General features: G+C 51.2%; 1 protein-coding gene across 7 annotated transcripts in view; it reads right to left on the minus strand.

The window, feature by feature from the left end:
- The window catches only part of GPR89B (G protein-coupled receptor 89B), a 36,247-nt gene that overhangs the window by 2,424 nt on the left and 19,319 nt on the right, over positions 1-14,504 (minus strand). For all 7 annotated transcript variants that reach the window (XR_013223667.1, XR_013223668.1, XM_077293786.1 and 4 more), the window contains exons 13-14: positions 5,222-5,311; positions 4,612-4,677 (exon numbers count right to left, since the gene is read on the minus strand). Coding sequence is in view for 5 of the 7 variants with exons in the window: in XM_077293786.1 (XP_077149901.1) it covers positions 4,612-4,677; positions 5,222-5,311 (156 nt within the window). In the remaining 2 variants the exon portion in view is untranslated. The remainder of the gene's footprint in view (positions 1-4,611; positions 4,678-5,221; positions 5,312-14,504) is intronic.

The following is a 14,504-nucleotide window of genomic DNA, read 5'->3' on the forward strand; positions in this document are numbered from 1 at the left end:
ACACCTCCAGGCTGTGTAAGGGCTATTTGACAAAGAAGGAGAGTGATGGGGTGCTACGCCAGATGACCTGGCCTCCACAGTCACCAGACCTGAACCCAGTCGAGATGGTTTGGGGTGAGCTGGACCGCAGAGTGAAGGCAAAAGGGCCAACAAGTGCTAAGCATCTCTGGGAACTCCTTCAGGATTGTTGGAAGACCATTCCCGGTGACTACCTCTTGAAGCTCATCAAGAGAATGCCAAGAGTGTGCAAAGCAGTCATCAAAGCAAAAGGCGGATACTTTGAAGAACCTAGAATATAAGACATAATTTCAGTTGTTTCACACTTTTTTGTTAAGTATATAATTCCACATGTGATAATTCATAGTTTTGATGCCTTCAGTGTGAATGTACAATTTTCATAGTCATGAAAACACAGAAAAATCTTAAAATGAGAAGGTGTGTCCAAACTTTTGGTCTGTAGTGTATTTTTGTCCCTAATTCTCTCCACTATCGAGACCTTGGCTTCCTGTCAGTGGATGGACACAATCATTATTTACATCCCAGAGCTAAAAAATGATACCCTGACCCTCGCTGATCTCACAGCCGTAGTCTGTTCCTATGTACGCAGAGATGAGCGAATCTGACAAACTCCAAAGGAGCAGATTCACTAGACCTCAGTCGGTGTCGGTCCTGAGACGACCATCCGACTATTCGGTGCTCGTTATCTTACAACCTGGCACAATTTTCATAGCTGATAGTAATGGTCTGCAGAAAAGGCAATAATGAGGTGGGGACGATCTCAAAGGAAAAAACCCACAACAGATCCTATTAATTATGACTTTTTATTATAGTTCTTTACTTTTTTTATACTGCTCATTGTGCAGTTTAACCCCTTCATTACTGGTAAACTGGGGGAGCTTTCATTTTTTTATTCTTATTCCAATAACTGTAACTTTATCATTTCTATCTTGTATCTCTGTATACAGGGAGCTCCCCCTAGTGGTGGCTGCAGACAGGATCTTATCATGTATCTCTGTATACAGGGAGCTCCCCCTAGTGGTGGCTGCAGACAGAATCTTATCATGTATCTCTGTATACAGGGAGCTCCCCCTAGTGGTGACTGCAGACAGGATCTTATCATGTATCTCTGTATACAGGGAGCTCCCCCTAGTGGTGGCTGCAGACAGGATCTTATCATGTATCTCTGTATACAGGGAGCTCCCCCTAGTGGTGGCCACAGACAGGATCTTATCATGTATCTGTATACAGGGAGCTCCCCCTAGTGGTGACTGCAGACAGAATCTTATCATGTATCTCTGTATACAAGGAGCTCCCCCTAGTGGTGGCTGCAGACAGGATCTTATCATGTATCTCTGTATACAGGGAGCTCCCCCTAGTGGTGACTGCAGACAGGATCTTATCATGTATCTCTGTATACAGGGAGCTCCCCCTAGTGGTGGCTGCAGACAGGATCTTATCATGTATCTCTGTATACAGGGAGCTCCCCCTAGTGGTGGCTGCAGACAGAATCTTATCATGTATCTCTGTATACAGGGAGCTCCCCCTAGTGGTGGCTGCAGACAGAATCTTATCATGTATCTCTGTATACAGGGAGCTCCCCCTAGTGGTGACTGCAGAGAGGATCTTATCATGTATCTCTGTATACAGGGAGCTCCCCCTAGTGGTCACTGCAGACAGGATCTTATCATGTATCTCTGTATACAGGGAGCTCCCCCTAGTGATGACTGCAGACAGGATCTTATCATGTATCTCTGTATACAGGGAGCTCCCCCTAGTGGTGGCTGCAGACAGGATCTTATCATGTATCTCTGTATACAGGGAGCTCCCCCTAGTGGTGGCTGCAGACAGGATCTTATCATGTATCTCTGTATACAGGGAGCTCCCCCTAGTGGTGACTGCAGACAGAATCTTATCATGTATCTCTGTATACAGGGAGCTCCCCCTAGTGATGACTGCAGACAGAATCTTATCATGTATCTCTGTATACAGGGAGCTCCCCCTAGTGATGACTGCAGACAGAATCTTATCATGTATCTCTGTATACAGGGAGCTCCCCCTAGTGGCGGCTGCAGACAGGATCTTATCATGTATCTCTGTATACAGGGAGCTCCTCCTAGTGGTGACTGCAGACAGGATCTTATCATGTATCTCTGTATACAGGAAGCTCCCCCTAGTGGTGGCTGCAGACTGGATCTTATCATGTATCTCTGTATACAAGGAGCTCCCCCTAGTGGTGGCTGCAGACAGGATCTTATCATGTATCTCTGTATACAGGGAGCTCCCCCTAGTGGTGGCTGCAGACAGGATCTTATCATGTATCTCTGTATACAGGGAGCTCCCCCTAGTGGTGACTGCAGACAGGATCTTATCATGTATCTCTGTATACAGGGAGCTCCCCCTAGTGGTGGCTGCAGACAGGATCTCATCATGTATCTCTGTATACAGGGAGCTCCCCCTAGTGGTGGCTGCAGACTGGATCTTATCATGTATCTCTGTATACAGGGAGCTCCCCCTAGTGGTGACTGCAGACAGGATCTCATCATGTATCTCTGTATACAGAGAGCTCCCCCTAGTGGTGACTGCAGACAGGATCTTATCATGTATCTCTGTATACAGGAAGCTCCCCCTAGTGGTGGCTGCAGACTGGATCTTATCATGTATCTCTGTATACAGGGAGCTCCCCCTAGTGGTGGCAGCAGACAGGATCTTATCATGTATCTGTATACAGGGAGCTCCCCCTAGTGGTGACTGCAGACAGAATCTTATCATGTATCTCTGTATATAGGGAGCTCCCCCTAGTGGTGGCTGCAGACAGAATCTTATCATGTATCTCTGTATATAGGCAGCTCCCCCTAGTGGTGACTGCAGACAAAATCTTATCATGTATCTCTGTATACAGGGAGCTCCTCCTAGTGGTGGCTGCAGACAGGATGTTATCATGTATCTCTGTATACAGGGAGCTCCCCCTAGTGGTGACTGCAGACAGAATCTTATCATGTATCTCTGTATATAGGGAGCTCCCCCTAGTGGTGGCTGCAGACAGGATCTTATCATGTATCTCTGTATACAGGGAGCTCCCCCTAGTGGTGGCTGCAGACAGAATCTTATCATGTATCTCTGTATATAGGGAGCTCCCCCTAGTGGTGGCTGCAGACAGAATCTTATCATGTATCTCTGTATATAGGCAGCTCCCCCTAGTGGTGACTGCAGACAAAATCTTATCATGTATCTCTGTATACAGGGAGCTCCCCCTAGTGGTGGCTGCAGACAGGATCTTATCATGTATCTCTGTATACAGGGAGCTTCCCCTAGTGGTGGCTGCAGACAGGATGTTATCATGTATCTCTGTATACAGGGAGCTCCCCCTAGTGGTGACTGCAGACAGAATCTTATCATGTATCTCTGTATACCGGGAGCTCCCCCTAGTGGTGGCTGCAGACAGGACCTTATCATGTATCTCTGTATACAGGGAGCTCCCCCTAGTGGTGGCTGCAGACAGGATCTTATCATGTATCTCTGTATACAGGGAGCTCCCCCTAGTGGGGCTGCAGACAGGATCTTATCATGTATCTCTGTATACGGGGAGCTCCCCCTAGTGGTGGCTGCAGACAGAATCTTATCATGTATCTCTGTATACAGGGAGCTCCCCCTAGTGGTGGCTGCAGAGAGGACCTTATCATGTATCTCTGTATACAGGGAGCTCCCCCTAGTGGTGACTGCAGACAGGATCTTATCATGTATCTCTGTATACAGGGAGCTCACCCTAGTGGTGGCTGCAGACAGGATCTTATCATGTATCTCTGTATACAGGGAGCTCCCCCTAGTGGTGGCTGCAGACAGGATCTTATCATGTATCTCTGTATACAGGGAGCTCCCCCTAGTGGTGGCTGCAGACAGGATCTTATCATGTATCTCTGTATACAGGGAGCTCCCCCTAGTGGTGGCTGCAGACAGGATCTTATCATGTATCTCTGTATACAGGGAGCTCACCCTAGTGGTGGCTGCAGACAGGATCTTATCATGTATCTCTGTATACAGAGAGCTCCCCCTAGTGATGGCTGCAGACAGGATCTTATCATGTATCTCTGTATACAGGGAGCTCCCCCTAGTGGTGACTGCAGACAGGATCTTATCATGTATCTCTGTATACAGGGAGCTCCCCCTAATGGTGTCTGCAGACAGGATCTTATCATGTATCTCTGTATACAGGGAGCTCCCCCTAGTGGTGACTGCAGACAGGATCTTATCATGTATCTCTGTATACAGGGAGCTCCCCCTAGTGGTGGCTGAAGACAGGATCTTATCATGTATCTCTGTATACAGGGAGCTCCCCCTAGTGGTGACTGCAGACAGGATCTTATCATATATCTCTGTATACAGGGAGCTCCCCCTAGTGGTGACTGCAGACAGGATCTTATCATGTATCTTTGTATACAGGGAGCTCTAGGAGGGAATTATAGAAGTTCTACATCAGAAGACAGGAATAGTAGTAAATGTATACAGTATTAAGCAATTGAATACCTGGTTAGTATAAAAAAAAAATGCAGGTTGTTTCTTATTTTGGAAGATGTAATATCCCTAACCCTGAGTGGGGTACAACAATCTACTCACCATGATCTGGGCTATGAGAAGAACAATCACATTGGAGGATTTGCTGCTGGAGATGGCATAAAAGAACTAAAAAGAAAACAAATATCACATTTTTTAATGTCCAATGACAAAGGGAAACAGATCACGTGTTGGATTTTCACAGTTAGATAATACAGATTTCTTGGGATAAGCGGCATCACTGAGAGCCGCTATAGAATTAATAAGCATACATGGCATTTTAAATTTAATGCATTTTTTATACATGGGGCTCTAGTGATTCTTTGATTACAGCGATGCTTCTCTTCCCCCATATACACACACTTGCTACCTGTTGTCACCACAAGGGGGAGCAATTTGTCTACAGTGTCAGCCGGGTTGCACAGCAGCTACTCCTGTTCGCCCTCTGGTGGTGGCAAGTCTGTACAGCAGGGAACAATGAGCTGGAGTAACTTGCATTCAAGGTGCGCCATTTAATAAAGTGTCAGAATTGAAGTCGTACACCCCAGATTTGGTGCAAAATAAGACATTTAAAAAAAACGTATTGGCCAATAGGTTTAGGACTTAGTGAAATTTACTACGTCCTGCTGACGCCTCGCCGGCACATAGTGCTGAGCCCACAGAGGCCGCTTACCTTTGTCAGAGTGATGAGGAGTCCCCGGATGGAAGTGACGATGATGATCCCCACCAGGATGAAGGAGATGTGCTGGGACCAGAACTTCACCTGGACAGAGAAGACAAACCTGTGAGGTGTCGGCTTCTGACTTTACCAGATTCTTTTTTTTTAGCAATGGAATTCTGTTAAAGGGGCGCGACACAGTCTAATAAGGTTTATTGAAACCCTCTCGCGGTAGATCAGCCAATTTTTTTTCTCTCTTTTTTAATCTAAATATGTCTGAAATTGTGTGCTGATTATTCTCATAACCTGGACCCAGCGTCCATCAGGGGGAATGAAGGCAGACACATATAACATTGGGCTTATGGGGCAGTGACTAACAGTCATCCTGCTCCTTAGCTCCCCCTAGTGGTGGCAGCAGGGACACAGAATATCCTCACTGCTCCTTAGCTCCCCCTAGTGGTGGCAGCAGGGACACAGAATATCCTCACTGCTCCTTAGCTCCCCCTAGTGGTGACAGCAGGGACACAGAATATCCTCACTGCTCCTTAGCTCCCCCTAGTGGTGGCAGCAGGGACACAGAATATCCTCACTGCTCCTTATCTCCCCCTAGTGGTGGCAGCAGGGACACAGAATATCCTCACTGCTCCTTATATCCCCCTAGTGGTGGCAGCAGGGACACAGAATATCCTCACTGCTCCTTATCTCCCCCTAGTGGTGGCAGCAGGGACACAGAATATCCTCACTGCTCCTTATATCCCCCTAGTGGTGGCAGCAGGGACACAGAATATCCTCACTGCTCCTTAGCTCTCCCTAGTGGTGGCAGCAGGGGCACAGAATATCCTCACTGCTCCTTAGCTCCCCCTAGTGGTGGCAGCAGGGGCACAGAATATCCTCACTGCTCCTTAGCTCTCCCTAGTGGTGGCAGCAGGGACACAGAATATCCTCACTGCTCCTTATATCCCCCTAGTGGTGGCAGCAGGGACACAGAATATCCTCACTGCTCCTTATATCCCCCTAGTGGTGGCAGCAGGGACACAGAATATCCTCACTGCTCCTTATATCCCCCTAGTGGTGGCAGCAGGGACACAGAATATCCTCACTGCTCCTTATCTCCCCCTAGTGGTGGCAGCAGGGACACAGAATATCCTCACTGCTCCTTAGCTCCCCCTAGTGGTGCAGCAGGGACACAGAATATCCTCACTGCTCCTTATATCCCCCTAGTGGTGGCAGCAGGGACACAGAATATCCTCACTGCTCCTTATCTCCCCCTAGTGGTGCAGCAGGGACACAGAATATCCTCACTGCTCCTTATCTCCCCCTAGTGGTGGCAGCAGGGACACAGAATATCCTCACTGCTCCTTATATCCCCCTAGTGGCGGCAGCAGGGACACAGAATATCCTCACTGCTCCTTATATACCCCTAGTGGTGGCAGCAGGGGCACAGAATATCCTCACTGCTCCTTAGCTCCCCCTAGTGGTGGCAGCAGGGACACAGAATATCCTCACTGCTCCTTAGCTCCCCCTAGTGGTGGCAGCAGGGACACAGAATATCCTCACTGCTCCTTATATCCCCCTAGTGGTGGCAGCAGGGACACAGAATATCCTCACTGCTCCTTATCTCCCCCTAGTGGTGGCAGCAGGGACACAGAATATCCTCACTGCTCCTTATATCCTCCTAGTGGTGGCAGCAGGGACACAGAATATCCTCACTGCTCCTTATATCCCCCTAGTGGTGGCAGCAGGAACAAGAATATCCTCACTGCTCCTTATATCCCCCTAGTGGTGGCAGCAGGGACACAGAATATCCTCACTGCTCCTTGTATCCCCCTAGTGGTGGCAGCAGGGACACAGAATATCCTCACTGCTCCTTATCTCCCCCTAGTGGTGGCAGCAGGGACACAGAATATCCTCACTGCTCCTTATCTCCCCCTAGTGGTGACAGCAGGGACACAGAATGTCCTCACTGCTCCTTATATCCCCCTAGTGGTGGCAGCAGGGACACAGAATATCCTCACTGCTCCTTATATCCCCCTAGTGGTGGCAGCAGGGACACAGAATATCCTCACTGCTCCTTATCTCCCCCTAGTGGTGGCAGCAGGGACACAGAATATCCTCACTGCTCCTTAGCTCCCCCTAGTGGTGGCAGCAGGGACACAGAATATCCTCACTGCTCCTTATATCCCCCTAGTGGTGCAGCAGGGACACAGAATATCCTCACTGCTCCTTATCTCCCCCTAGTGGTGGCAGCAGGGACACAGAATATCCTCACTGCTCCTTATATCCCCCTAGTGGTGGCAGCAGGGACACAGAATATCCTCACTGCTCCTTATATCCCCCTAGTGGTGGCAGCTGGGACACAGAATATCCTCACTGCTCCTTATCTCCCCCTAGTGGTGGCAGCAGGGACACAGAATATCCTCACTGCTCCTTATATCCCCCTAGTGGTGGCAGCAGGGACACAGAATATCCTCACTGCTCCTTAGCTCCCCCTAGTGGTGGCAGCAGGGACACAGAATATCCTCACTGCTCCTTATATCCCCCTAGTGGTGGCAGCAGGGACACAGAATATCCTCACTGCTCCTTATATCCCCCTAGTGGTGGCAGCAGGGACACAGAATATCCTCACTGCTCCTTAGCTCCCCCTAGTGGTGGCAGCAGGGACACAGAATATCCTCACTGCTCCTTATCTCCCCCTAGTGGTGGCAGCTGGGACACAGAATATCCTCACTGCTCCTTATATCCCCCTAGTGGTGGCAGCAGGGACACAGAATATCCTCACTGCTCCTTATATCCCCCTAGTGGTGGCAGCAGGGACACAGAATATCCTCACTGCTCCTTAGCTCCCCCTAGTGGTGGCAGCAGGGACACAGAATATCCTCACTGCTCCTTAGCTCCCCCTAGTGGTGGCAGCTGGGACACAGAATATCCTCACTGCTCCTTATCTCCCCCTAGTGGTGGCAGCAGGGACACAGAATATCCTCACTGCTCCTTATATCCCCCTAGTGGTGGCAGCTGGGAAACAGAATATCCTCACTGCTCCTTATATCCCCCTAGTGGTGGCAGCAGGGACACAGAATATCCTCACTGCTCCTTAGCTCCCCCTAGTGGTGGCAGCTGGGACACAGAATATCCTCACTGCTCCTTAGCTCCCCCTAGTGGTGGCAGCAGGGACACAGAATATCCTCACTGCTCCTTATATCCCCCTAGTGGTGGCAGCTGGGACACAGAATATCCTCACTGCTCCTTAGCTCCCCCTAGTGGTGGCAGCAGGGACACAGAATATCCTCACTGCTCCTTATATCCCGCTAGTGGTGGCAGCAGGGACACAGAATATCCTCACTGCTCCTTATATCCCCCTAGTGGTGGCAGCAGGGACACAGAATATCCTCACTGCTCCTTAGCTCCCCCTAGTGGTGGCAGCAGGGACACAGAATATCCTCACTGCTCCTTATCTCCCCCTAGTGGTGGCAGCAGGGACACAGAATATCCTCACTGCTCCTTATATCCCCCTAGTGGTGGCAGCAGGGACACAGAATATCCTCACTGCTCCTTATCTCCCCCTAGTGGTGACAGCTGGGACACAGAATATCCTCAATGCTCCTTAGCTCCCCCTAGTGGTGGCAGCAGGGACACAGAATATCCTCACTGCTCCTTATCTCCCCCTAGTGGTGGCAGCAGGGACACAGAATATCCTCACTGCTCCTTATCTCCCCCTAGTGGTGGCAGCTGGGACACAGAATATCCTCACTGCTCCTTATATCCCCCTAGTGGTGGCAGCAGGGACACAGAATATCCTCACTGCTCCTTAGCTCCCCCTAGTGGTGGCAGCAGGGACACAGAATATCCTCACTGCTCCTTAGCTCCCCCTAGTGGCGGCAGCTGGGACACAGAATATCCTCACTGCTCCTTATATCCCCCTAGTGGTGGCAGCAGGGACACAGAATATCCTCACTGCTCCTTAGCTCCCCCTAGTGGTGGCAGCTGGGACACAGAATATCCTCACTGCTCCTTATATCCCCCTAGTGGTGACAGCAGGGACACAGAATATCCTCACTGCTCCTTATATCCCCCTAGTGGTGGCAGCTGGGACACAGAATATCCTCACTGCTCCTTATATCCCCCTAGTGGTGACAGCAGGGACACAGAATATTCTCACTGCTCCTTATCTCCCCTAGTGGTGGCAGCAGGGACACAGAATATCCTCACTGCTCTTTATATCCCCCTAGTGGTGGCAGCTGGGACACAGAATATCCTCACTGCTCCTTATCTCCCCCTAGTGGTGGCAGCAGGGACACAGAATATCCTCACTGCTCCTTATCTCCCCTAGTGGTGGCAGCTGGGACACAGAATATCCTCACTGCTCCTTATATCCCCCTAGTGGTGGCAGCAGGGACACAAAATATCCTCACTGCTCCTTATATCCCCCTAGTGGTGGCAGCAGGGACACAGAATATTCTCACTGCTCCTCATCTCCCCCTAGTGGTGGCAGCAGGGACACAGAATATCCTCACTGCTCCTTATATCCCCCTAGTGGTGGCAGCAGGGACACAGAATATCCTCACTGCTCCTTATATCCCCCTAGTGGTGGCAGCAGGGACACAGAATATCCTCACTGCTCCTTAGCTCCCCCTAGTGGTGGCAGCAGGGACACAGAATATCCTCACTGCTCCTTATATCCCCCTAATGGTGGCAGCTGGGACACAGAATATCCTCACTGCTCCTTAGCTCCCCCTAGTGGTGGCAGCAGGGACACAGAATATCCTCACTGCTCCTTATCTCCCCTAGTGGTGGCAGCTGGGACACAGAATATCCTCACTGCTCCTTATATCCCCCTAGTGGTGGCAGCAGGGACACAGAATATTCTCACTGCTCCTCATCTCCCCCTAGTGGTGGCAGCAGGGACACAAAATATCCTCACTGCTCCTTATCTCCCCCTAGTGGTGGCAGCAGGGACACAGAATATCCTCACTGCTCCTTATATCCCCCTAGTGGTGGCAGCAGGGACACAGAATATCATCACTGCTCCTTATATCCCCCTAGTGGTGGCAGCAGGGACACAGAATATCCTCACTGCTCCTTAGTTCCCCCTAGTGGTGGCAGCAGGGACACAGAATATCCTCACTGCTCCTTATCTCCCCCTAGTGGTGGCAGCAGGGACACAGAATATCCTCACTGCTCCTTAGCTCCCCCTAGTGGTGGCAGCAGGGACACAGAATATCCTCACTGCTCCTTATATCCCCCTAGTGGTGGCAGCAGGGACACAGAATATCCTCACTGCTCCTTATCTCCCCCTAGTGGTGGCAGCAGGGACACAGAATATCCTCACTGCTCCTTATCTCCCCCTAGTGGTGGCAGCAGGGACACAGAATATCCTCACTGCTCCTTAGCTCCCCCTAGTGGTGGCAGCTGGGACACAGAATATCCTCACTGCTCCTTATATCCCCCTAGTGGTGGCAGCTGGGACACAGAATATCCTCACTGCTCCTTATATCCTCCTAGTGGTGGCAGCTGGGACACAGAATATCCTCACTGCTCCTTAGCTCCCCCTAGTGGTGGCAGCAGGGACACAGAATATCCTCACTGCTCCTTATATCCCCCTAGTGGTGGCAGCAGGGACACAGAATATCCTCACTGCTCCTTATATCCCCCTAGTGGTGGCAGCAGGGACACAGAATATCCTCACTGCTCCTTAGCTCCCCCTAGTGGTGGCAGCAGGGACACAGAATATCCTCACTGCTCCTTATCTCCCCCTAGTGGTGGCAGCAGGGACACAGAATATCCTCACTGCTCCTTATATCCCCCTAGTGGTGGCAGCAGGGACACAGAATATCCTCACTGCTCCTTATCTCCCCCTAGTGGTGGCAGCAGGGACACAGAATATCCTCACTGCTCCTTATATCCCCCTAGTGGTGGCAGCTGGGACACAGAATATCCTCACTGCTCCTTATCTCCCCCTAGTGGTGGCAGCAGGGACACAGAATATCCTCACTGCTCCTTATATCCCCCTAGTGGTGGCAGCAGGGACACAGAATATCCTCACTGCTCCTTATCTCCCCCTAGTGGTGCAGCAGGGACACAGAATATCCTCACTGCTCCTTATATCCCCCTAGTGGTGGCAGCAGGGACACAGAATATCCTCACTGCTCCTTAGCTCCCCCTAGTGGTGGCAGCAGGGACACAGAATGTCCTCACTGCTCCTTATATCCCCCTAGTGGTGGCAGCAGGGACACAGAATATCCTCACTGCTCCTTATATCCCCCTAGTGGTGGCAGCAGGGACACAGAATATCCTCACTGCTCCTTATATCCCCCTAGTGGTGGCAGCTGGGACACAGAATATCCTCACTGCTCCTTATCTCCCCCTAGTGGTGGCAGCAGGGACACAGAATATCCTCACTGCTCCTTAGCTCCCCCTAGTGGTGGCAGCAGGGACACAGAATGTCCTCACTGCTCCTTATATCCCCCTAGTGGTGGCAGCAGGGACACAGAATATCCTCACTGCTCCTTATATCCCCCTAGTGGTGGCAGCAGGGACACAGAATATCCTCACTGCTCCTTAGCTCCCCCTAGTGGTGGCAGCAGGGACACAGAATATCCTCACTGCTCCTTATCTCCCCCTAGTGGTGGCAGCAGGGACACAGAATATCCTCACTGCTCCTTATATCCCCCTAGTGGTGGCAGCTGGGACACAGAATATCCTCACTGCTCCTTATATCCCCCTAGTGGTGGCAGCTGGGACACAGAATATCCTCACTGCTCCTTAGCTCCCCCTAGTGGTGGCAGCAGGGACACAGAATATCCTCACTGCTCCTTATCTCCCCCTAGTGGTGGCAGCAGGGACACAGAATATCCTCACTGCTCCTTATATCCCCCTAGTGGTGGCAGCAGGGACACAGAATATCCTCACTGCTCCTTATATCCCCCTAGTGGTGGCAGCAGGGACACAGAATATCCTCACTGCTCCTTATCTCCCCCTAGTGGTGGCAGCAGGGACACAGAATATCCTCACTGCTCCTTATATCCCCCTAGTGGTGCAGCTGGGACACAGAATATCCTCACTGCTCCTTATATCCCCCTAGTGGTGGCAGCAGGGACACAGAATATCCTCACTGCTCCTTAGCTCCCCCTAGTGGCAGCAGCTGGGACACAGAATATCCTCACTGCTCCTTAGCTCCCCCTAGTGGCAGCAGCAGGGACACAGAATATCCTCACTGCTCCTTATCTCCCCCTAGTGGTGGCAGCAGGGACACAGAATATCCTCACTGCTCCTTATATCCCCCTAGTGGTGCAGCTGGGACAAAGAATATCCTCACTGCTCCTTATATCCCCCTAGTGGTGGCAGCAGGGACACAGAATATCCTCACTGCTCCTTAGCTCCCCCTAGTGGCAGCAGCAGGGACACAGAATATCCTCACTGCTCCTTAGCTCCCCCTAGTGGCAGCAGCAGGGACACAGAATATCCTCACTGCTCCTTAGCTCCCCCTAGTGGCGGCAGCAGGGACACAGAATATCCTCACTGCTCCTTAGCTCCCCCTAGTGGCGGCAGCAGGGACACAGAATATCCTCACTGCTCCTTAGCTCCCCCTAGTGGTGGCAGCAGGGACACAGAATATCCTCACTGGTCCTTATATCCCCCTAGTGGTGGCAGCAGGGACACAGAATATCCTCACTGCTCCTTATATCCCCCTAGTGGCGGCAGCAGGGACACAGAATATCCTCACTGCTCCTTATCTCCCCCTAGTGGTGGCAGCAGGGACACAGAATATCCTCACTGCTCCTTAGCTCCCCCTAGTGGTGGCAGCAGGGACACAGAATATCCTCACTGCTCCTTATATCCCCCTAGTGGTGGCAGCAGGGACACAGAGTATCCTCACTGCTCCTTATATCCCCCTAGTGGTGGCAGCAGGGACACAGAATATCCTCACTGCTCCTTATATCCCCCTAGTGGTGGCAGCAGGGACACAGAATATCCTCACTGCTCCTTATATCCCGCTAGTGGTGGCAGCAGGGACACAGAATATCCTCACTGCTCCTTAGCTCCCCCTAGTGGTGGCAGCAGGGACACAGAATATCCTCACTGCTCCTTATATCCCCCTAGTGGTGGCAGCAGGGACACAGAATATCCTCACTGCTCCTTATATCCCTCTAGTGGTGGCAGCTGGGACACAAAATATCCTCACTGCTCCTTATCTCCCCCTAGTGGTGGCAGCAGGGACACAGAATATCCTCACTGCTCCTTATATCCCCCTAGTGGTGGCAGCAGGGACACAGAATATCCTCACTTCTCCTTAGCTCCCCCTAGTGGCAGCAGCAGGGACACAGAATATCCTCACTGCTCCTTAGTTCCCCCTAGTGGCGGCAGCAGGGACACAGAATATCCTCACTGCTCCTTATCTCCCCCTAGTGGTGGCAGCAGGGACACAGAATATCCTCACTGCTCCTTAGCTCCCCCTAGTGGTGGCAGCAGGGACACAGAATATCCTCACTGCTCCTTATATCCCCCTAGTGGTGGCAGCAGGGACACAGAATATCCTCACTGCTCCTTATATCCCCCTAGTGGTGGCAGCTGGGACACAGAATATCCTCACTGCTCCTTAGCTCCCCCTAGTGGTGACAGCTGGGACACAGAATATCCTCACTGCTCCTTATATCCCCCTAGTGGTGACAGCTGGGACACAGAATATCCTCACTGCTCCTTATATCCCCCTAGTGGTGGCAGCTGGGACACAGAATATCCTCACTGCTCCTTAGCTCCCCCTAGTGGTGGCAGCAGGGACACAGAATATCCTCACTGCTCCTTATATCCCTCTAGTGGTGGCAGCAGGGACACAGAATATCCTCACTGCTCCTTATATCCCCCTAGTGGTGGCAGCAGGGACACAGAATATCCTCACTGCTCCTTATATCCCCCTAGTGGTGGCAGCAGGGACACAGAATATCCTCACTGCTCCTTATATCCCCCTAGTGGTGGCAGCAGGGACACAGAATATCCTCACTGCTCCTTAGCTCCCCCTAGTGGTGACAGCTGGGACACAGAATATCCTCACTGCTCCTTATATCCCCCTAGTGGTGGCAGCAGGGACACAGAATATCCTCACTGCTCCTTATATCCCCCTAGTGGTGGCAGCTGGGACACAGAATATCCTCACTGCTCCTTAGCTCCCCCTAGTGGTGGCAGCAGGGACACAAAATATCCTCACTGCTCCTTATATCCCCCTAGTGGTGGCAGCAGGGACACAGAATATCCTCACTGCTCCTTATATCCCCCTAGTGGTGGCAGCAGGGACACAGAATATCCT

The sequence above is a fragment of the Ranitomeya variabilis genome, chromosome 3 (assembly GCF_051348905.1).
Source record: "Ranitomeya variabilis isolate aRanVar5 chromosome 3, aRanVar5.hap1, whole genome shotgun sequence".
NCBI lineage: Eukaryota > Metazoa > Chordata > Amphibia > Anura > Dendrobatidae > Ranitomeya > Ranitomeya variabilis.